This window comes from Zootoca vivipara, chromosome 8, assembly GCF_965207765.1.
Source record: "Zootoca vivipara chromosome 8, rZooViv2.hap1.1, whole genome shotgun sequence".
NCBI classification, from domain to species: domain Eukaryota; kingdom Metazoa; phylum Chordata; class Lepidosauria; order Squamata; family Lacertidae; genus Zootoca; species Zootoca vivipara.
Window position 1 is genome coordinate 21,088,650 of NC_142591.1, and position 23,046 is coordinate 21,111,695.

A 23,046-nucleotide genomic window follows, 5' to 3' on the forward strand; every position below is an offset into this window, starting at 1 on the left:
ACTCACTTGTTTTGCAGATGCTGATTGGGCCAATCAGGAGGACAGGAAGTCAGTGACTGGTTTGGTAGTCAAGTTTGGAAATGCCCTGATTGGTTGGCGGTCGCGCAGGCAAAGCCTAATAGCAATGTCTTCCACGGAAGCCAAATTCTGTGCGTTGTCTGTGACATGCACTGAATTGGAGTACTACAGATGTTTGGTCCAGGAAATCTGGGGTGATTGTAGCCAGCCCATCACTGTTTGGGGCGACAATCAACCATCTTTGAGACTGGCGGAGTCTGGACAGTTCAAAGCCAGAACCAAACACTTAGACATCCGCTTCCGAAACGTATGTCAGAGCATACAGGTAGGCTTGGTGAAGTTGAGGTATTGTCCAAGCCAAAAGAACCTAGCAGATGGGTTCACAAAACCCTTGAGTTTCCAACGGCATGGGGAATTCTGTGAAGGGTTGGTTTTGGGGTAAGTTTGGATACCCGCTATCCCCAGTGTTCAGGTGAGAGGGGGTGTGATGAGTAACAAGTAACTAAAGAGTTAACTGTGTACTGTAGCACCTGACCACTGAGGAATATCATGTTACAGAATGTACCAGAAGTGTTTCTGTATGTAGCAGTTGGTTTCGTTTCTGCCTGGGAGACGGTCGCAAGATGTCTGCGCTCTCACCAGGTTGTTTGTTATTTTCTCTCTAGAATAAACTTAAGTAGTTATTAGAACACTTTGGACTCTGTGTGTTCTTAAGAGGCTTTTTATCCAACGGCTATACAAGCTTTCGCTGTGTGAGAAGAAGAACTCTGCTGTGTGTGTGTGTTTTACTGCCAGCCCGGTTCTACGGAAGCAGAGAAGCGGAGAGGAAGCGCGCCGGGCGATAATCAGAGGCTCCTAATTGAGTCATAAACAACTCAACGGAGCCCTATACCCGTCACAAAAGCTTCAGTTTTCGAATGCCAAAAACCCAGAAGTAACTGCTTCGGTTTTTGAATGCTTTTCGGAAGTTGAACACACCTCCTGGCTTCCGTATTGAGTTTTCTGTAAGTAAATGCTGCCGTAAGTAAATGCTTCGGTTTTTGAACGTTTTGGAATTCGAATGGTCTTCTGGAACGTATTACGTTTGAAAACCAAGGTACCACTGTGTGTGTGTGTGTGTGTGTGTGTGTGTGTGTGTGTGTGTCGTTTCTGACCACTCAATATTCGGATTTATGCACTTAAAGATGCAGGTGTGGATTAAACTGAGACATGTACGCAGGCTTACAGTGCAGAAAGGGAGCTTAAGAAAGGAATCCAGTAGGAGCTTGTATGTATAAACAGTTGACTAATGATGAAGCTTTGCATGTATGATTGAGCCAGGACAGATCATGCAGTAGAAACAGAACTTTCAAATCAATTCATATCACTTCAGACACATGTGTTTGTTAATGGAGTCAATTCACACAGTGAACAACCAAATGGTGAGGATCATGAATGGGTGAGCCAGCCCTTCATAACTGGCAGCTGAATATGTGATTGGACTCCTTTGAATAAGATGGCATAAGTCCAACCTGTCAATAAAATTTAATTAAAAAATTTAAAAATAATAATAATGCAAAAGTCCAACCTGAGGTGCTATTGCGATGGCTTCTATCTCTTTCTCACGCAGCGATTTATAAATGACATGTGGATGCATTGTGAAGTATCCCAGAAGTTTGTAAAGTTCTGTACAACACATTGTTTATCATTTATTTGAAGTATTTATATACCACCCTATCACTGCACTGAGAGGTTTATAATAACTTGAACTTAAAGAGAGACTATTGACAGTAACAAATTGTAGACATCCGCTAAAAATCATCAAGTAAATGAACATAGTTAAGTACTATGTGTGATTTGCGGCCCATCTTTCATATTTTGACAGTGCCAACTTCCATGAGAGATTGAGAAGAAAAGGAGGCTCTTTCATATCTGAGAGACAGAAGTGTACAGAAATATACTGTACATTGATTCACTTCTAGTCAAATATTGAGATAAATACATTCTAGATAATGCCAGTGCTGCTGTCTAGACCCAGGGCTCATGCAAAGCATCATTTTCACACAGTAAGATTTGTTGTTGTTGTTGTTGTTGTTGTTGTTGTTGTTGTTTAGTCATTTAGTCGTGTCCGACTCTTCGTGACCCCATGGACCATAGCATGCCAGGCACTCCTGTCTTCCACTACCTCCCGCAGTAAGATTACAATTTACTAACTGTGGGAGAGAAAGGTTAGTGATCTTGTGAATCCACTGGCGCGTAAGGCTGCACCTCATTCGGCAAATTAGTATAATCAGCAGAATTAGCAAGTACAACTTTGTCTTGATTTTCCTATTTGAAGCTAGTGCAGGCAAGGTGCTATATATTTTGATACTTTCACACAAGAAACTATGTGTACAAGCATAGCAAGCATAGGAAGTTTGCGAAAGTAAGCCTGATATTTTGTCCTCTTGATTTCAAGCACTTTTGTTGAAACATAACTCTAATCCGAGCCCTTGCCTTGCAGGCCTTAAGTGAAATAAGGATAAGACTATAGCCCATGATTTTGCACAAGCGTTGTTGTTTTGAAGATACAACTCTGTTTTCTTGTAATGTTTTACATACCCTTATGGAAGTTCTTTTTATTCTTTTTATGAGGCCTGCGATATTCAATCAAGGTCAGTCTACTATTACTTGAACATCATTACTGGCATATAAATTAATCATATCCCCATGATTTCTCCATGTCCTGAAGAGATAAAATGAATTTGTTCTATCTTTTTGCAGCTTTGCCCCTCTTTGCCTTTGCTCATCTGAACAATTTGCTAGTCAGAGAAAGAGCTATATTTCATAATTAGGAACATAGTATTTCTTAAAGGGGTGCGGGTGGTGCTGTGGTCTAAACCACTGAGCCTCTTGGGCTTGCCGATCAGAAGGTTAGCAGTTCGAATCCCCGCGATGGGGTGAGCTCCTGTTGCTCAGTACCAGTTCCTGACAACCTAGCAGTTTGAAGGCATGCCAAAAAGTACAAGTAAATAAATAGGTACCGCTCCAGCGGGAAGGTAAATGGTATTTCCGTGCACTGCTCTGGTGTCGGTGTTCCATTGCGCCAGAAACGGCTTAGTCATGCTGGCCACATGACTTGGAAAAACTGTGTGCAGACAAACACCGGCTCCCTCGGCTTGTAAAGCGAGATGAGCGCCGCAACCCCAGAGTCGTCTGTGACTTGACTTAACTATCAGGGGTCCTTTACCTTTACCTTTATTTCTTAAAGAAGAGGCCCAATTCAGATGTTACAAGCTGTTGGAAGCATGTGAAAAATGGAGATTGCACTTTAATCCTAACACTATTCACAAACATTTCCAAAATTTAGCACCAAAGAAGGAGCAAGTACTGTATAAGATTACAGTTATACCTCATGATACGTCTGCTTCATGTTGCGTCTTTTCAGATTACGGACGCGCCGAACCCAGAAGTCCCGGAATGGGTTACTTCTGGGTTCAGCGCATCTGTAACCTGCTCGCATGCGCAGAAGCACTAAATCGCGCTTTGCGCATGCGCAGAAGCACTGCATTTCATCACACACATGCGCAGATGCGGCGCTTCATGTTTTGGCCTATTCATGTTGCGAACGGGCTGCTGGAACGGATCCCGTTCACAACATGAGGTACCCCTGTATAGCAAAGAGATTGCAATTCCATGCATCTCCTGAGTAGAATTAAGCCCCATTGAACTCAATGGGACTTCACTTTTCCAAAACTAGCCTAACCTTCTCTGATACTCAGGGTAGAGGTTATGTTGTTAAATTGCTTGCTTTCAGTTCATATTACTTAGAAGGGGTGGGTGGGATGTCAAACATTCAATAAAATACATATGGTGGGTTTTTTAAAAAACAACAACTCGGTGCTTTCATAATGCATACTTTGATATTGCTGTGAGGAAAATATTGTGTTTAGGAGTTTTCAGCTCATCTTTCACAGAGATCTCAGCCAGCCCTTGGAAAGGAAGGAATCTTTTCTGAATAAATGCTACATCTGTCTAATAAAGATGATCACTCTAAGGTTTACTGTAATAAACCATTAAGGCAGCTTACAGTGATCCGGACGTTACAATTACATGTCCAGAGTGATTCCGCTCAACACAATGATAATTGATGGAAATAAAGCAAACCACTAGGTGACAAACAGGCAACTAACGTTTTCTGAAAGGGGAATTAAAGACACCATAGCTGTAATTAATTATAGGCAAAAAAAAAAAACCCAACCGCATACCATTCTATTAAAAATTTCAGAAATCAGGGCATTTTACCTTGCAAACAAAGAAGTCTTGATACAATGTCCACTATAGACTTTTTCCTATTCATTTCTACTGGCAATACATTAGGGAAGATTAGGGCAATTATTAAGAGGCCTGTCCGTTACGTATTATCCATCCCTTACTCCGAATAAAAGAAGCTTGCAGCAGTCACAATGGAACAGGAGGTGTTTGTTGCTTTTCCCTCAATCCACATTTTAAAACACGGGCGGAGGAATATTTTGCACCCTGTGGGAAAAGAAACAAAAGAAGTTGTAGCTATTGAGTCTGATGGAAAATGGTTTGTTAAAAGAAAACGAGAATATTCTGTATTAATGTTAGTGCCAGGTTTCAAACTTGAATCTCTTGCCTATTCTCTCCTTATCCTTAGTGCCACTGATATATTTATACGTGCTCAAATAAACTCCTCGTTAATGGCATGGCTATTTCTATTGCATTCTTACATTGTTTTTGTGAAGACACCGGGGCTGTAGAGAGTTGAAGATAGAATGCGTGAGGTCATCATTGCCCATGCCATGCCTACTCACGGAGCTGTTATCTCTAATCAGTCAGGCTTTATATATTGTACCAATGCTTCAGATACTTGTAAACCCTCTTTGACTGGAGATAACATTGGGTCAAAATAAATGAGTGTGTACATCAGAGGTAATGATGGTGTTACCATTTCATCATTCTGCCTTCCAACTCTCAAAAACACATTATTTGTGCCCTTGTTCCTTGTGGCAATCCAGCTTGCCATCTGTGTCTTCCTTCAGTAGTACCATTTTATTCGGTACAGTACATAGATTGGTTTAATGCACACGTCATCTCTGGACTACTTTCATAGTTAGCTGATTTACTATCCAGTTATATTTCTAGTGAATGCTGTAGTGGAAAAAATGTAACTACCATTACAGGTGCAATCCTATAGCCACTTGTCCACAAATAAACTCCATTTTAACACAGCTGGGTTTATTTCTGTGTAAGCATGCATAGGGTTAATCTATTAAATCTTCAAATATGAAACATTAAAAAAATAGTTGCGTAAAGTGTATAAATGATGATGAAGTATACAAATAGAGAGGGATAATAGTGAAAATCTCAGGTAAGTAGACAGTACTGTGCAAGAAATATTCTCACAATTCTTTTTTGACAGCTTTCCATTTAGTGTGTGCATGTTTCATTTCTCCAGCAAACTTTGTTTAGCTCTGTGAAATCCCATGAACTGTTTCTGTTAGACAACAATCACTACAGTTCAGATTCTTTGTTATTGGATCCCAGTTTAGTGTAGGGGCAACTAAACTGTTTGATGGGTTTATAAGTAGGAAAGTGCCTTATACTAAGTCAAACGTTGCTTCATCTGGCTCAGTATTGTCTACGGACAATGAAGGGTTTTAAACAGGTGAGGGAAAGAGCTGGTTTCAAATTTTTGCTATGCTATGGAGCTCAGCAAGTGACCTAGGGCCAGGCATGGTCTCTCAGTATAAGCTAACTCACAGGGCAGTTCTGTGTATAAAGGGGGTGACTAATTCTGCAGTGCAAATTAAATTCTAAAATAATTCATAATCCTGAGCTCAGTCACCACCAGTTAATGTGACTCGCCTTCAGATACTCTTCAGAGTATAGCTCTGTGCAGATGTTTAGACCAGGGGTTCCCAACAAAATTTTCTCGAGGACCCCTCATCGAGCCGCTATTGTGACAAGGACCCCCATTAATTCCTAATCCTAAAATTAAAAAGTGAGAGCCAAATTAAGAGTCTTTTTATATTTTATATTTATACGTTTTTTACAGTTCTTCCTCTTCATCTGTAGGCCTTTGTCGTTTTAACGAACCACTTTTTAACCAACGGTCCATTTTTAACTACGCGAACTGTAGCTTCCGCGAAAAACAACGCTTTGTTTACAAACACTACTGTTTTGCAAAGAGGCAGCGCGCGCCAGGGAGGAGGGAGGGGAATGGAGAAGACAGGGTACCCGCGCAGTAGCGCACAAATGAAGCCGACACGCGCAAAGCATCTTGGGGAGGTAAGCGTTAGTAGAATGCGCGCGCTGCCTCTTTGCAAAACAGTAGTGTTTGTAAAGCGCCACCTAACGGCATACAGCAGAACTACTGCCTCTATCTAATTGTAGTTTTGTGCTAGACTCTGCTCATGCAGGAAGCGGCCAAAACAAAAAATCTGTTATCATATGAAATATATTTAATATATTTTTTATTCTAATAGCATCTTGCGGAACCCTCTGGCATAGCTCGCGGACCCCTGGGGGTCCCCGGACCACCTGTTGGGAACCACTGGTTTAGACCTACTGAATGAATGTTTGTGTGGTGGGGTGATGGCAGGCCATACCCCACCACCATAAACACCTTTTATCACACACCTGCAGGTACAGGTGTGCCTTAACTTCCAACAAGTGTATGCAAGTTGCAGACATGCAATAAAGCGTGCAAGTGGTGGTGTTCAGTGCAGTGTCACCCAAGCCATTCATCAAACACTTGGAGCCCAACAAACAGTCACCAGAAAGGAGCTTAAGAATGTGACTATGTGGTCTCCTTTGGATTTATGTTTGGAAGAAAATGCAATTGAATGCCATTTTTTTAGAAAAGAAAGAATGCAATACAGTAATCCACACAGTATTGCTTTGATGTTCCGTGTTCTCATGCAACTAGCATGCACATTAATTAATACCTTGTTTATTATACCATATTTTTCCATGTATAAGACTAGGTCATTTTATTAAAATATTATGCTAAAAACTTGGGGTCGTCTTCTACACAAATAGTGGAGAGGTGGGACGGGTGAATGGCGAGTGCTGCAAAGTCTGCTGGCTATTGGCTGCTGAGGCAATTGGACGGGCGATTGGTGTTTGCTTTCGGCAAGCATGCAGATGATTGGTGGCTTCGCTGATGCGAGTGCAATTGGCTGTCGCGTTCCTGCGAGTGAGTGGTTTTCAGCAACTCCCCCCCCCAAAAAAAAACGCTCAACGAGTCTGGGCAATCCACCCCCCAAAAGCTCAGCAACTGTGGGCAATCTCCCTCCCCCCCGTCTCTATTTGGAGTCCCAAAAAAGGAAAATACAGTATATTGGGAAACTATTCTATTGAGAACACACATTTATTGTGAACAAACTTCATGCATTCCCAGCTTAAAACACTTGTGCTGTAACAACAACAAATCCACACAGATGGCATATGTGTATATATATATTGCGTGGCCTTGGGGGGAAGACATGAAAGGCTGTACAGCACTTATCTTTGGCAATGAAAACAAGCCTGGGTTGTGGCATATTCACACTGAAGTACATTGTTATTTCTTATAGTTTGCAGCCTTGACTAGGTCAGTTGTATGGTACCTCACACAGTTTTCTTCTAGAGTGGGGCCACCATTGAGCTGAAGGAGCAAAATGCATAGATTTTGAGGTGGCATTTGAAGCTCCGAGAACATCATTTTTGTAGCATTTTGGACCGTTGTGGGACAAAAGGGGTGAAGGTGTCTTTATTTCCTTTTCCTTTATTCTTTTAGCCAGAAAGACTGCTGTGAAGGCCATGGACTTGTATTTCATATTCCCAGAGGTCCTTTGAAGCCTGGGTATAAGAACAAGGCAGACAGTTCAGTAGCACCTCAAATAGTTATACATACACCGAAAGACTCTTGTTTCTTTTTCTAGTTTGATTTCACAGACAGCCGAAAATGTTCTTTATCTTGCTAGCTAATAGTATTCCTTCATGGAGTTGAGGCAATCAGCAAGGTCAGGACCGGATAGTATAGATGTCACTTCTAGCTAGCCGTTATAAATGTCAGTACCAAGAAGAGATAAATTAGCTCTTGGGTTACCACATATTGCAGGCATTACAGGATGAACTGGCATCAAACTTCGCATTGCGTTCCCTGCACCTGCCCTACATATAAATGTAAATGCATAAAATAAAAAGTCAATACATTTGCACAACTTGAAGGCTCGCTTGTACCTGCAGGTTATGAGATGGGGATAAACTGTTGGCAGGTTTACAGTTTCAGAAATAAAAGTCATCTCTTACACACTCTTTCCACACACACACACCCAAAAGGAAATGTTAGGTAGTTAGCAGATCTGAGACCAGGACTGCCACCCAGAGAACCTTTCTTTCTCCTTAGCAGCTGTGAAATGGTGAGGGGAGATGCAGCAATGGCTTCTTCTGTCACACTCAAGCCCCATTGTAAACTCTGCCCACATTTCCTTCCTGCTGGCCTGGGTGGAGAGACAGGCAATCAATAGTGGGAGAGGTTCCTTGCAGGTATATGATTCATTGGGTTGCCACATGTAAACCCATGTAGCCCAAAGTTTAAGATGTTGTGCTGTATTCCGCTGGACTGGTTTTTCTGGGCATTAATGTAAGATAACCAAAATTAATGTAAATTTCACAAAAGCATTCAGGCTCGTGTAATGGGGTCTTTATTTCTTCTCTGAATGTCAGGCATATAACCATCCCAATATCTAATAACAAAAAAAACTTTTAAAAAAACTGCCCCAATAACAAGCCCTGGTTAAGAATGGTTGCAGCCAATGACATGTTGCCCTCTGATGTTGCTGGACTACAACTCCTATCACCCCTGGCTATTAGCCATGCTGGCTGGGACTGACAGGAGTTATAGTCCAACAAGATCTGGAGAGCATCCTGTTGCCAACCCCGGCCTAGATTGCATGTGCAACAAACCTAATCATGGCTCATCAGGCAAGTAGTGAAGACATTTTTTTTTTTTAATCTTGCCTGGTGTTTGGACTCGAGTTCCTCCTTTCTGCTGGTTAGTTCTGTTACACTGTTGTTTTTAATGCTTTCTGCTCTTATCATGTAGCTGGGCAATTAATAATAGATGCTGCTCTGTTTTTAAATGTAAGCTACCTTCAGGCCCCTTTTTTTTAGGTCAGAAAGGCAAGATGTAAATGGTGAACAATAACCAGGTTCTTTCATAACCATCCTTCGTAAAGCCACTAGAAACCACGACTTCAAGTTCTGTTAGTGTCACTGCACAGAATGAAAATCTAAAACATAGTCAATGCCAACGCAGAAAGGGAGGGGGGCATTCTCAGAGGGAGGGAAGGAGATAAAGCAAACATACCCACCTCTGGTCCCTGATTTGCAAAGCATGATCTCCAGGGAGATAGTGTTCCACTACTGCAGGAAAACCAGCATCCTGGTTCAGCCTTTCAAATAAGTCTACAAAGGCTGCTAACCTCCTTGCACACATTTGCCTGTCTTAGTTGTGTGCGGTACACTAACAACCAGCAACACAAAAACAAACCAGTTAGAGGTCTATTGATTGAATTGGTTGAGTGGGTACATGTGGAGTAAGGCAATCTCATAGGTAAACTGTTCCCAGCCTTCCCTAACATGGTGCCCTCCGGATGTTGTTGGACTATTTCTCATTGTCCGTGACTCTGATGGGAATTGTAGTTAAAAAACATTCTAAAGGGAACCAGGTTGGGAAAGGGAGATCTCTCTACTTTAACAGAACTGTTTTGAGGATTACGAGTTAATGCACGTGGAGGTTTTATTTTATTTTTTAAAAATGTACTTATTAAAGATTTTCAAACAACAAAAACATACAAAAATACAAAACACAAAAAGAAAATACAAAACACAAGAAATACAAAATACAAAAATACAAAAACAAAAATTCTAACTTATAACCCTTATTTCTAATCTATTGACTTCCTTATTCCACCTCCTTCTGCGATTCTTTTCATGTCATCCTTAGTAAACTCAAAATCTTATGTAAACTCTAATTATTACTTTAATATTACCTTATTTCTCTATCTTTTACATCTTATCCTTTTACACTCTATCTAACAATACTTATTTTACACCATTGTATTATCTACAACCTCTTTGTATCTCCCTCACTTCCACTGATTCTAATCTATTATACGCTTATTCTTTAAATAAATTTTAAAATTCTTCCAATCTTCTTCCACTGCTGCTTCACTCCGATCCCGGAGTCTCCCGGTCAACTCAGACAGTTCCATAAATTCTATCAACCTCTTCTGCCAATCATCCACTGTTGGTAATTCTTCATTCTTCCAATTCTTTGCAAGTAGAATTCTTGCAGCTGTTGTGGCATACAAAAAAAAGTAACATCCTTCCTAGGTATTTCATCTCCCATTATCCCAAGTAAGAAGGCTTCTGGTTTCTTGGTAAAGGTTTTTTTCAACACTTTTTTCAGTTCATTATAAATCTTTCCCCAGAAGTCTCTCACTTGGGGGCACATCCACCACATGTGGAAGAAAGTTCCTTCTTGATTTTTACATTTCCAACATTTATTATCTTGTTTATGATAAATCTTAGCTAACTTTACCGGAGTCAGATAGCATCTATACATCATTTTCATCAAATTTTCTTTTAGCACTGTGCACGCGGTAAATTTCATATTATGCTTCCATAACCTTTCCCAATCTTCCACCATGATGTTATGCCCTACATCATTAGCCCATTTAATCATTACACATTTTGTTTGCTCATCTTTCGTATGCCATTCCAACAATAAATTATACATTTTTGACAAATTCTTACTTTTTGATTCTAACAATTCTGTTTCCAATTTGGACTTTTTCACTTGAAAACCAACTTTTTAATCCATTTTATACATTTCATTAATTTGATAATATTGTAACCAATCATTTACCTTGCTCTTCAGCTCCTCATATGATTTTAACTTCATCTGATCACCTTCACATGTGGAGGTTTTAAATTAGGCTTTAAAATGCTATGTGGATGCTGGGTTTTTGCAAGTGTATGCTTTCGAATTCACTTCGGGGGGGGAAAATGAGCCAAATGAATTGCAAATTGGGTGCATTGTAGTGTGGTATATATTTGCCATCTAGTATCCTTTTAGAGAAAGTTTGCAGGAAGATTCTCACCTTATGAAAGTCGCTGGCATGGCTTTGTACAACTCACCTTTAGGAAGAGAGAGATAATACTATGCATATGGTCCTGTCAGTATTCCTCTGGGATTTATAGGACAGAACTTTTCTGTTATTCTCTAAGAGGTGTTCTTCCCCACTCCCCCACCACCACCACTTAAAAAAAAAGAAAAAGAAAGATGAAATGCTTTGAATGTTGAGTGAAATGAGTTGCTGATGTGTCCCAAGAGAGCCTGCTGACTGATCTGTGGTTGTAACTTTGTGACACTGGATTGTGTTCTGAGTTAATGTTTATGCACCATATGGTGCATTGTCAAGTTTCATTGTATTTTTCCAGGATATATATATATATATATATATATATATATATATATATATATCCAAAAACCTAAAACCCAGTCTCTTTCAATAATGAAAACAAATGCCCCAGGACACATTTTTTAAAAAGAAACTCACACTAATGTACAGCAGCCATCCAGCCAAGACATTTAGCTCCCGTATCCGATGATATGAGAACACCAGGCAGCAAGAACAGATGGCATGGGTGGGGTGAAGGTGCTTGGCTGACCTCCAAGCAGGTGAGTCGCTGCTGCTTACCAAGAGGAGCAAGGCAGTGGGGAGGGGATGTCAGCGCAAGGGCACTGGCAGGAGCATTTCCACCACACTGACCTTTCCTTCCCAGTAAGCAGCAGCAGCGACTCACCTGCCAGGAGGTCAGGTGAGTGCCTCTGCCCTACTGTGCCATTCATAATTGCCAGGTAGTTGTTTTTGATGTGAGAAGGGCAAACACCATCTCTTCTTTGCCAGTTTCCATCTCCCAAATTTCCCCCCACTTGTCCTGCCACTTTTTCTGGGGAAACTTTCTGTTTATCGTTTAATTGGCGCGCGTGGGGGGGATGTCAATCGGTTTTTTTCTGCAGATTGATGTTTGCTCTGATTCAGTGGTAAGCAGCAAGTGGCAGGGCAAATGAAAACCACTTGAACCCACTGCTTAGAAAGCACAGGACAAGCAGGAAACCTCTCCAACCTGTGCTTTCTATGCATTGGACAAGTAGGAGTGTGTCTGAGCCCTTAGTTAAGATAGGAGTTCTGGGCAACTATGCACAGGATTGCAGTCAGTTCAATGTGACTTTCAGGTTAGCATGAAAGCTTCCTTTACTCAGGAATCTTCTTCTTCTTCTTCTTTTTGGCGATCACTTGTAGGCGAGTAATATTTTCTTCCATAAACATGGTTTTAACAATGAGTCCGTAAGTGACTGTGGAGGCCAATTCTGGATCCACACGTCCTTCCACAGTGGGGACATTGATTTCTGGGGGGGGGGAGTTGATCATGGGGTGGATTTGCCAAGCCTGCCTTCCTGTTAGCATGTTTCTCCCTTGCATCCTGAGTTCCAGTGTCTTCAAAGCCCATGACACCTTTGGTAAAGGCTGTTCTCCAATTGGAGCGCTTGCAATCAAGTGTTTCCCAATTGTTGGTGTTTATACTGTACTACATTTTTAGAAATTTGCCTTGAGACAGTCGTTAAACCTCTTTTGTTGACCACTAGCATTACGCTTCCCATTTTTAAGTTCCGAATAGTTGCTTTGGAAGACGATAATCAGGCATCTGCACAACATGGCCAGTCCAACGAAAGTTGATGTTGAAGAATCATCGCTTCAACACTGGTAATCTTTGCTTCTTCGCCTGTCTTCCCAAATGATGTGTAAAAAATTTCCGAGATACCATTGATGGAATCTTTCAAGGAGTTGGAGATGACAAGTACTGTAAGATATATCTGGCAAAACTTCTCCAGCCCCCAATTTTCCAACAGCTACTGGTGAACTTATTTTCACAAAATGAACCTAAAAAGTGGCACTGATCTGTGAATTTACCTGGAATTTGGTGTGAGGAGTACCAGCTTTTCCTATGGCATAGCACAGTGACATAAGACAGTGTATACAAACTCCTTATTCTTCTGGATGACACTTAATACACAGTTTCAGAACCATCCTGATTGGATGGATTGGTCTGGTGACATTCAAAAGCATGGGATATTGCAATTGATTCCTTTACCCATCCAGAGCTCGGGGGAGGGGGTGCTTTCCAGGTTAGAATTACAGGACAATGGTGCAAGCATTGAAGAGTAAGTAGGACAACTGCAGAAGTAAAGAAAGCATGAAAATTAAGCCCTTTAATGAAGAAAAGTACTTACCCCCTGCTCTCAGTTTTAAATATCACAACAAATTAAAAGGCAAAATAAACAGCTCACTTGAAGCATACTCTGCACTCTGCTTTAATTTCTTCCTACTGTGTTCATTACCAAGCTGTTTGCTTTCTTTAAGGCAGGATAAGGATGGGAGAGGAAAATCTTTTTAGAAGAAGTCATTACACACGGAAGTCAATCTCCACTAATGTATTCCTGCAACAGGGAATGCGCAGCTAGAAACTGCTTGCTATGTAAATATTAAAAAAAATCAAATCTAAGTATAGATACATACATATGCAATTTTATAAATTTGATTGCATCCCTCTTTCTCCTTCTTGACTCAGCCAAGCACATAAACCCTTCTAATTCCATCTTGCTTTTTCTCGCAAAGCCAGCCTGAAGCCCATAATGTTCTGCACACAGATCCAGGCGAAGTATTCAAGTATTGGTAGCAATTGGAGATTCCCTCTCGATACAATCAGCAGCTTTGGAGGAGCAGCTTTAGGTGGGACTGTTGGGAAGACTGTTTATCGGGAAGTTTGAACAACTCCTGTTCCATCTTCCCTGCCACCAGCACACAACACAACCCCAACCTGATCGGGCCCTTCTGCATCTGCCACCTGCATTTCTAAAAGCATTCACATTTGTTTGTTTGTTTATTTATTTAGCTAGTTAGCTAGTACGCTGCCCTCCATCTCAGGGCAGTTCACAACACAAATATACAAGATAATAAAAAATAGAACAAAAACAAACCAATAACTCTGCTCCTCTCCGCCCTCTGTATCACTAAAATAGAGCTGAGATAGTTTTAACATTCAAACTTTCCCTAAATATCAAAGTGGTTATTCATCTAAGTAAAGGATGTCCAGCACTTGTGAAACTGAAATTAATGAACCTAAGTGAATCGTGTCTATTAACTTCTATGGGCCTAGTCTAAGGACTACCGTAGAATACCACCCACTTTTGCCAGAATGCATGTGTGTTGATGTGGCAGGGGTAGAAAGACTGGGGTGTAGAGGTAATTTTGGGGAGTTCTGTTGAAATACAAGTGCAGGCACTTGGGAATATATATATATATATATATATATATATATATATATATATATATATATATATAATCTCCAGAAATATATAACCAGTGCAACTGGTGGCTTCTGTTGACATTTGAGTGGGGAGTTCCAGCACAATCCTATATATGTCTACTCAGTTGTCATCCCTATAGGGTTCAATGGGACTTGCTCCTTGATATACAGGGTGATTCATAATGAAGTATACTGTATACTTCATTATGAATCACCCTGTATTTGTATAATGTCAACCCTAAATATATGAAATGTATGTATTTATTTGAGGATGATGGGGCTGTGACAAAAAAAAAATACAAGAGTATTTGAACTGAAATGATTCTTCCAATATGGCACTCCTGATTCCCTCCTGGAAATGGCTTTCACACACAGAACTGGTGCCCCACCCCCCAGTCTCTTGCCTTCCATTGGAGTAATAGTGGTGAAGCCTGCTCTGGGTCTGATGCAACCACACTGGTCACAGCCCCCTAGAGCTGCCTCTACCCACCAAGCATTCCTATGAGGGTGGCAGGACTGAGAGACAGGATATCAACAGTTGTTGTTGTTGTTTAGTCATTAGTTGTGTCCGACTCTTCGTGACCCCATGGACCAGAGCACACCAGGCACTCCTGTCTTCCACTGCCTCCCACAGTTTGGTCAGACTCATGTTGGTAGCTTCGAGAACACTGTCCAACCATCTCGTCCTCTGTCGTCCCCTTCTCCTTGTGCCCTCCATCTTTCCCAACATCAGGGTCTTTTCCAGGGAGTCTTATTTTCTCATGTGGTGGCCAAAGTATTGGAGCCCCAGCTTCAGGATCTTTCCTTGATATCAACAGTACAGCTGAGCAAAATTACTCCAGTTACAAATTGCACCAAAAAAATACCGCGTTGCTTTTTTTTTAATAATATGTTTATTGATTTTTTATAACAGACAACAAATACGACAAAAATAACAACAACAACAACAAAAATTCAAAATACAAAAATACAAAAACACCAGAATACAAAAAAAATAAAAAATAAAAAAAATCTTATTTCATAATCTCACTTTTTATCTCATCTAATGACTTCCTCGGTCCTCCTCCTTCTGTGTTACAATGTAAATCCCTTTTAGTAATTTCAATATCATATTAAACAACTAACTTTACTTAAAAATTGACTTAATTCTATATCTTATCTTCCTTGATATTTACCTTCTCTACTATTCCATGTCTTTCTACATACCTATAACTACTTCTAACAATACTTATTTCTTAACTTGTTATTATCTACAACCTCCTTGTATCTCCTTCACTTCCATTGGTTCTACTCTCTTATAAGCTTATTCTTTAAATAAACTTTAATTTTTTTCCAGTCTTCTTCCACTGTTTCTTCAATCCGATCTCGAAGCCTCCCGGTTACCCCAGACCATTCCATATATTCTATCAACTTCTTCTGCCATTCATCCACTATTGATATAATTCACATTATTTAATCATTGACTCATTATTTGTTTCTACTTAACCTCTAATTTTCCCCTTAAAATATTCCAATAATATGCTAAACTATTATTTCTATCCCATCTGATATATTAAATTATAAACTCCTCTCGTCCTAAATTATAATTCCAGCTATACCATGTCTCATTCCTTAACCCTTTCCAGTTCAGACCTTGTTAATCCGTCCTAATTATAATTATATATTCCTTTCATCCCACCCCCGCCCTGGCCTCCAGCAACCCAGACCACCCTCCCAATCTTCCATTCTGTAATTGCTTCCCTTTAACTTTAGCATCTACCTCGCACCCAATTTTTTCCTCCACCTCCCCCCCCAATATGTCTTGTCTTCTATTTGGGCCCCGCCTCCCTTCCCTCACCAGAGAAGCACAGACCCATACCCATTCTTCATCTTCGACCTGATCTCCCACTCCCACTGGGAGATCAGAGTCCCACATTTCCTCTTGTACTGATGTTTCTTGGATCAAATCAGCCTCTTGTGCAACTTCTCTCACCAACTGCAAAAAAGAAAATAAAGAATATGCCTTTCCCCCCATACCAAATAAGGCATGGATTATCATTAATGGTTAGATTCAATTCTATATAATGACAGACCTCCCAGTCCAAAAGATATGTGATCATGATCTGCAGAAAATGGGCAAATTGGAAATACTGTAGGAACTGATGCTGCTCATCCCTCACACGTGTTTACACCCTCCCTTAGCAAAGCTCTAATTCATCCTCTACCATACAGCATAAATGCAAAAGAGTGCCTTTATTTTTTTTATTTTTTAAAAAACTGATTATAGGATTGTATGTTGTTGTTGTTGTTTAGTCTTTTAGTCGTGTCCGACCCTTCGTGACCCCAGGAGTGTATGTATTGACCTATAATTGCTTTTTACTACCTAACTAAATGGCTATATTAATCATGCATGCATGCAGAGTGCATCTTACCTTTGCTCTGCTAATTAATCAAAACAACTAAAAATAGTAATAATACTGATGAAGGAGCATGATCCTATAAGGCTGTTGGGTACTCTGCATCTAATCCGCACCGAAGCACTGAAAGTTTCTCCCCCAAGTTACTGCACCAGTCTGCATTAACATGCAATGGACTGGGTATTTGGCAGGAATAAGCAAATAATACACACACGAGACAGATGATTTTCAAAAGGCTTGTGTAATCCAGTTAATCAAAACCAATGTGTACTTATGCCCTTTCCAATAAGATCTCCTCTTGATGAATGCCAAAATAAATAAATAAATAAATAAATAAATAAATAAGCAGTTGTTTTTGTGTGAAGGCAGGTTCTATTTTTAAGGAATGAGAAAGGCTTTTTATTAATGTATGGTAAAATGTATATCTTACTGTATTTTAATAGGGCAATCCTATGTATATTTACTTGGAAGCAAGTCCCACTGTGGGGCTTCTCACAGGTAAATGTGCATAGGATTTCAGCCTTCATCTAGATGACCTCCAGAAAAATGGAAGGCTTTCCTCTCCCTACTGAGAAAGATTGGTGGTGTTAAGTGCTGCTGCTGTTTCTATGGCGCTTTTCGGTAGATTGGCCTTGTCAGCAACTAGATTTCATGGGGAGCAACTTTGTTAATGGGCTCAAACATCCAAGGCTAAAGCCATAAGTCCTGATCCTTGGCTCCCATAATCCAATAGTTCCCTTATGGCAAAGCTCATCCCCACCGTTCCCACCCTTTCACATCCTTCCCCAATCTCTAGAATGGCAGAATAGCTGCTGCTGGGAGAGCTGTCATGGAGGCTAGGTTTTATGCTATTTTTATCCTGTTTAGTAAAATGCATTAATTCTAATTGTTTTACAAAGAAAAATTAGTAAAGTGTTAATTCCTGTTTCCACGATATTCCAAGTTCATAAATTAATTCAGGTAGAGAAGTCTGCTCACCCTCATTGGTGGGCGGTGTTGCAGCCAGGCTTTGGAACACACAAGTGCTCCAGCAAAGAGCAGGACTGGCTGGATGCCGAGGAATGGTGGGAGGCACCAGCTGGGGGACCCCAGGGAACCCCCATGGGGGAAAAGAATGAGAGCCGGGGGGTTGGTGGTGGGACAACAATGCGTGGTCAGAGGGAGCAGACTGGGAGGAGGAGGAGGAGGTGTCAGAAACTGGCAGCTGCTGTTCAGGATGCCAGCCAACTGGTCATGCCCTTATTCTGGATACTCCGTTTCATTCCCCCCTCTCCCCTACTTTTCCATCTTTTCCCACAAAAGGTATTTAACATTCCACACTCACAAAGTATGCTCAATCCTCACTGAGCTCTGTTGTTGTTGTTGTTGTTGTTTGTGTTCCTAGATAGATAGATAGATAGATAGATAGATAGATAGATAGATGATAGATAGATAGATAGATAGATAGATAGATAGATAGATAGATAGATAGATATGATAGATAGATGATAGATAGATAGATAGATAGATAGATAGATAGATAGATAGATAGATAGATAGATTAGATAGATAGATAGATAGTGCTTTTGAAAACCTTGCTAATTCGCTCCTCTTGTGCATGGATGGTGCTATTCTGGCTGCATAAGGATTCATGCACAGAAAATGATCTTATAATTAGTAGATAAGACTGGTTTATACTATTGATGAATGGAAAGCCCGTAGAGGAATTATATGCCCAGAATGCCTTGGAAAAATGGATTTCCATTTTTAAAAAAACCTCAGCCACAACAATTTGCCCTTGCTCAGTACCACAATAGAAGAATCTGGTCATGCTAAAACTCAGATGTTTCGCAATTAGCTTTACTGGCATGAGCAAACTGTTTCCAGTGAGAATGGGTTTAATGCTTGATCATTTGTTTTCTTTATTATCCTAAGCTTTGCTGACGATCACAGATGTTCAGTAAACAAGACTGCTTGCAAGATGGCTTTAAGCAGAACCTCTGGTGACTCATATTCAAAGATCATTTTGCCATGGGGATCAGTAGAAGGGTTGATTGCAAACCTTTGAACAAGTGTCTGTTGGGAACACAAAGAGAACAGTCCGGGCCCATCAAAGCTGATGGAAGTTTTGACATAGATTTCCACAGGAGATGAAATACAGCAGCCTATATATCCATAGCGATATCAGTATCATCATACTTAAGAATTTTGATAGTACTGTCAGTAAGGGAATCTGTGAAACTCACTGACTCACATCGCTGACAGGAATATCAAAATTCTTAAGGCGCTTTCACAACAGATAGAAAGCTGAAACTTCATGCACGCATGGCTCAACATACCTTGCTTACTCAAAAAGTCTGTAGATTGGACATTTCTACCTTTCTCCCTCAAAATCCAGGACACAAATTCTGCCGCATGCCACCGTACAGAACTCTCTCCCTGAGTCACAGACAGAATGTTGTATTGTAGGATCTTCATCAATCACCCATGAAGCAGGAGAGGAGAAGAATTCCAGGTGGCATCCAGGAATGCAAGCTAGTTGTTCCAGAATTACTGCCCTTCACAAAACAAATTCAGCCATGCTCAATATTGTTTGCAATCAACTCCTCTCTAGACATTGGACTTGGCTGTCACTTGAGGAGACAAGGCAACATCTGGACTCCCTGCGTGTCTCTCTCCTGCCACCTAATAGCTTATAGAAGCTGTCAGAGAACCCTACATGGAATGCTGTGGTAAAAAGCAGTATAATGCCTAGGGACAATAGGATGAGTGACGAGCATATGCACTTGAGTATGATTAGGGATGTGTGAGATGAAATATACCAACTTTATTGTCCAACTAGCCTACAGACCTTTCCAGTTCTGCATTAAACAACAGCTGGCCAGATAGGTGCTTCTGGGTGCTCACAAACAAAACATGTCCCCTCTACTACTTTCGCCCTTGCATTGAGTACACAAGATTCCTAACTCCTGCTGTAGATACCAATCTGTTTTTGAAAGAGCTGTGTGTCTGGGAGGTGAGGGAAATGGATACAGAGAGGCTGTGGGGAGCAGCTTAGATCTGTGGATGTTCATAAGTTCCCACTAATATTTACATATTTTTGCACATCATAATCATTTCATAATAGCCCTTGCTTCTGTTATGAGTTCAATGAGCCTGGCTGCATCTCCTGCTGCGTGTGAGGGTTTTTTTTATTTTAAAAAAATCATCTCTAGATAAAAACATTAAGCGGTCTGTCAAAACAGCAACCTAATTTCACAACGGAGAGTAGAGTGAAATCGTAATAGGCTTTAAAGACTTTTTTATATATAAAAAAAAGATCAATATTAGGCTTTCTAAAGAATTCGCTTGCCCTCAAAGGACACAAAGGGCCCTCCCCTCCCAAAAATGAACTTCTGAAACACACAGAGGATGTTTGCTAACTGCACTGACAAGAGTAGCGAAGTACATTGCCACCTCATTAAACCTAGCAAAACAGGGGAAGAAAAGACTGCTACAAAACATGGCCTGAGTGAGGTCACCAGCTAATCTAACTTCATGACAACAAAAGATCTTTGACTGATGAGAAAGTCTCCTCTGATGGAGGTCAACATTCCTTGGTCTAAATGAGTCTTTCAGGCTCAAGGTGGAAGGGGGAAAAAGTTGTTCGCTTGACTCACTGAGGCATATGCTACGGTAGCATGTGGCTATCAGCATCCTGAGACCTTTTGTGACAGATAAAATGATTAACTGACTATTCAGAATTCTAGAAATGTCACATTAGCTGCGGTGGCCAACTCCTCAGAGAGCAGGCAGCAGAGTGTGAAGCCTGGCTTGAAGCAGAGGAAGGTTGGGTGCTAAAAGAATAAAGTGAGAAATAATTTGCAGCTGCAAAAAATTGAATCAAAGCATTGGAGTGTGTTTGTAATATTTGTGTGCATGCATATACATGTGAAGTGACATGCAGAATTTTGCAGAAGGATGCTGGGTGGGAGGAAAAAAGGAGAGTCAAATCGGTATCTATTATAACTTTTATGAAGTGAATCCTCCTCCGAAATACTGTCAGTGCTGTCTGGTCATAAATATTTCTCTCAAAAATGTTCTGTTCACTCAAGCCAATCAATTATATAGTGAGATCTGGTACCTACCTTAGCATACTGCCAGAGTCTTCCTTTCTAGCTAATCAAACATTACCTTCATTTGGGAGTGTAGTATGCATGCTATAAGCAAAGAGCCTTCCTTTTTATGGAAGAGGATTACCTTGTTATCACAGTTTTATGAGAGGGATTAAATAATGCAGTGTTTCCCAACCTTGTGCCTCCAGATGTTTTGGGACTACAACTCCCATCATCCCTAGCTAGCAAGACCAGTGGTCAGGAATGATGGGAATTGTAGTCCGAAAACAGCTGGAGGCACAAGGTTGGGAAACACTGAAATAATGCATGGAACATATTTCTTTCTCCACCCCCACCCCCCATCCCCACCCCCTTTTTTAAGAAACTATGCTCTCACAATTCCTTGATGGAAACTTGAACAGTAGGGTTGGTGTTTGTTTGTTTTTACTTCACAGGAAACTACTGTCCTTAATCTGGCTGGCTTCATATCACTGAAAGACTGCCCTTGGGAGTTTCAGAGGCCTTTCTGTTGGGTGTTTTAAAGGACCCGGCTACAACTTTTGGAAACAATCCTGGTATGGCAACGCGAACTTCGTGTGAAATGGATAGAGCCAGGAAGTGGCTCGGACTCAGTATATCTTTAAGTTGTTGCTTAATGATGAACCTCGTTACGGCTGTGTTATCTGGGAGCAGCAGACCACCCAGCAAAGGCCAAGAAGGCAGCCTCTCGGACAACTTGCTTCTGCATCTGCGAATGAAGAGGAGCTGGGTGTGGAACCAATTCTTCGTTTTGGAAGAATACACTGGAACGGATCCTTTGTATGTGGGAAAGGTAAGTGGCATGGGGGGATCAAGGTGTCGCTATATTAAAAATGTGTATGTAGTACTTTATTATTATTATTATTATTATTATTATTATTATTATTATTATTATTATATCACCATCACTATTAGTAGTAGTAGCAGCACCCTGCGCATCTGACTGGGTTGCCCCAGCCACTCTGGGCAGCTTCCAACATATATAAAAACATAACAAAACATTGCACATTAAAAGGCTTCCCTATACAGTACAGGGCTGCCTTCAAATGTCTCCTAAAGGTGTCATCTCCTTGACATCTGATGGGAGGGTGTTCCACATGATGGGTGCCACTACCGAGGAGGCTCTGTGCCTGGTTCCCTGTATCTTCACTTCTCGCAGTGAGGGAACCTCCAGAAGGCCCTTGGAGTTAGATCTCAGTATCTAGGCTAAATGTTGAGTGTGGAAATGCTCCTTCAGGTATTATCCCTGCTTCATTTCAGATATATACATACAGAGAGGGGGGGGCTGTGCCATGGTGCTCAGCAGCTTTACCTACAGCCTCACCTGCTAGCAGACCACCCAACTCTCATCAAATCCCACACCACCATCCCGTTGGACCAGGGATGGGGAACATTTTTGTTTCATACCCTATGGGCCAACTTTGACAGGTGGGCAGAACAACCCACATGTCAATCACATCATTGTCACATGATTAACAGGCAGGTTGCCCTGCCCAACTCCCATCAGAGGTTGAAAAGGGGAAGGGTTGCATAACCTGCCCTGCACTGACGCTTGCAACCTTTGGCGACCCTCCCCCTGCTTTTCCTTTCCACCTTCGATGTCAGGGGTACAAAGGAGTGTGAACTCCACCTTCCTCCCCAATGCTTCAAGTGCCCCCTAGACCTCCTCAGCTTCCAATTCCATGTAGATCTTGCCAAGTCTCTCAGCTGCTCGCATTAGATTTTTGCCAAAAAACAAACAAACCCACCCACAGCACTTCCTTTAGACCTACAAATGAGGTGGAGATGGGTGTCAGCCGGCAGCCCAGGTGAAGAAGAAGAAGAAGAAGAAGAAGAAGAAGAAGAAGAAGAAGAAGAAGAAGAAGAAGAAGAAGGAGAAGGAGAAGGAGAAGGAGAAGGAGAAGGAGAAGGAGAAGGAGAAGGAGAAGGAGAAGGAGAAGGAGAAGAAGAAGAAGAGTTTGGATTTGATATCCCACTTTATCACTACCCAAAGGAGTCTCAAAGCAGCTAACATTCTCCTTTCCCTTCCTCCTCCACAACAAACACTCTGTGAGGTGAGTGGGGCTGAAAGACTTCAAAGAAGTGTGACTAGCCCAAGGTCACCCAGCAGC

At 41.1% G+C, this 23,046-nt stretch overlaps 1 protein-coding gene across 1 annotated transcript in view; it reads left to right on the forward strand.

Moving 5' to 3' along the window:
• Positions 1-23,046, forward strand: part of CDH20 (cadherin 20) — a 161,788-nt gene that overhangs the window by 94,940 nt on the left and 43,802 nt on the right. Inside the window, exon 2 of the mRNA XM_088676224.1 lies at positions 21,352-21,728. Coding sequence (XP_088532350.1) covers positions 21,474-21,728 — 255 coding nt within the window. The 5' untranslated portion in view covers positions 21,352-21,473. The remainder of the gene's footprint in view (positions 1-21,351; positions 21,729-23,046) is intronic.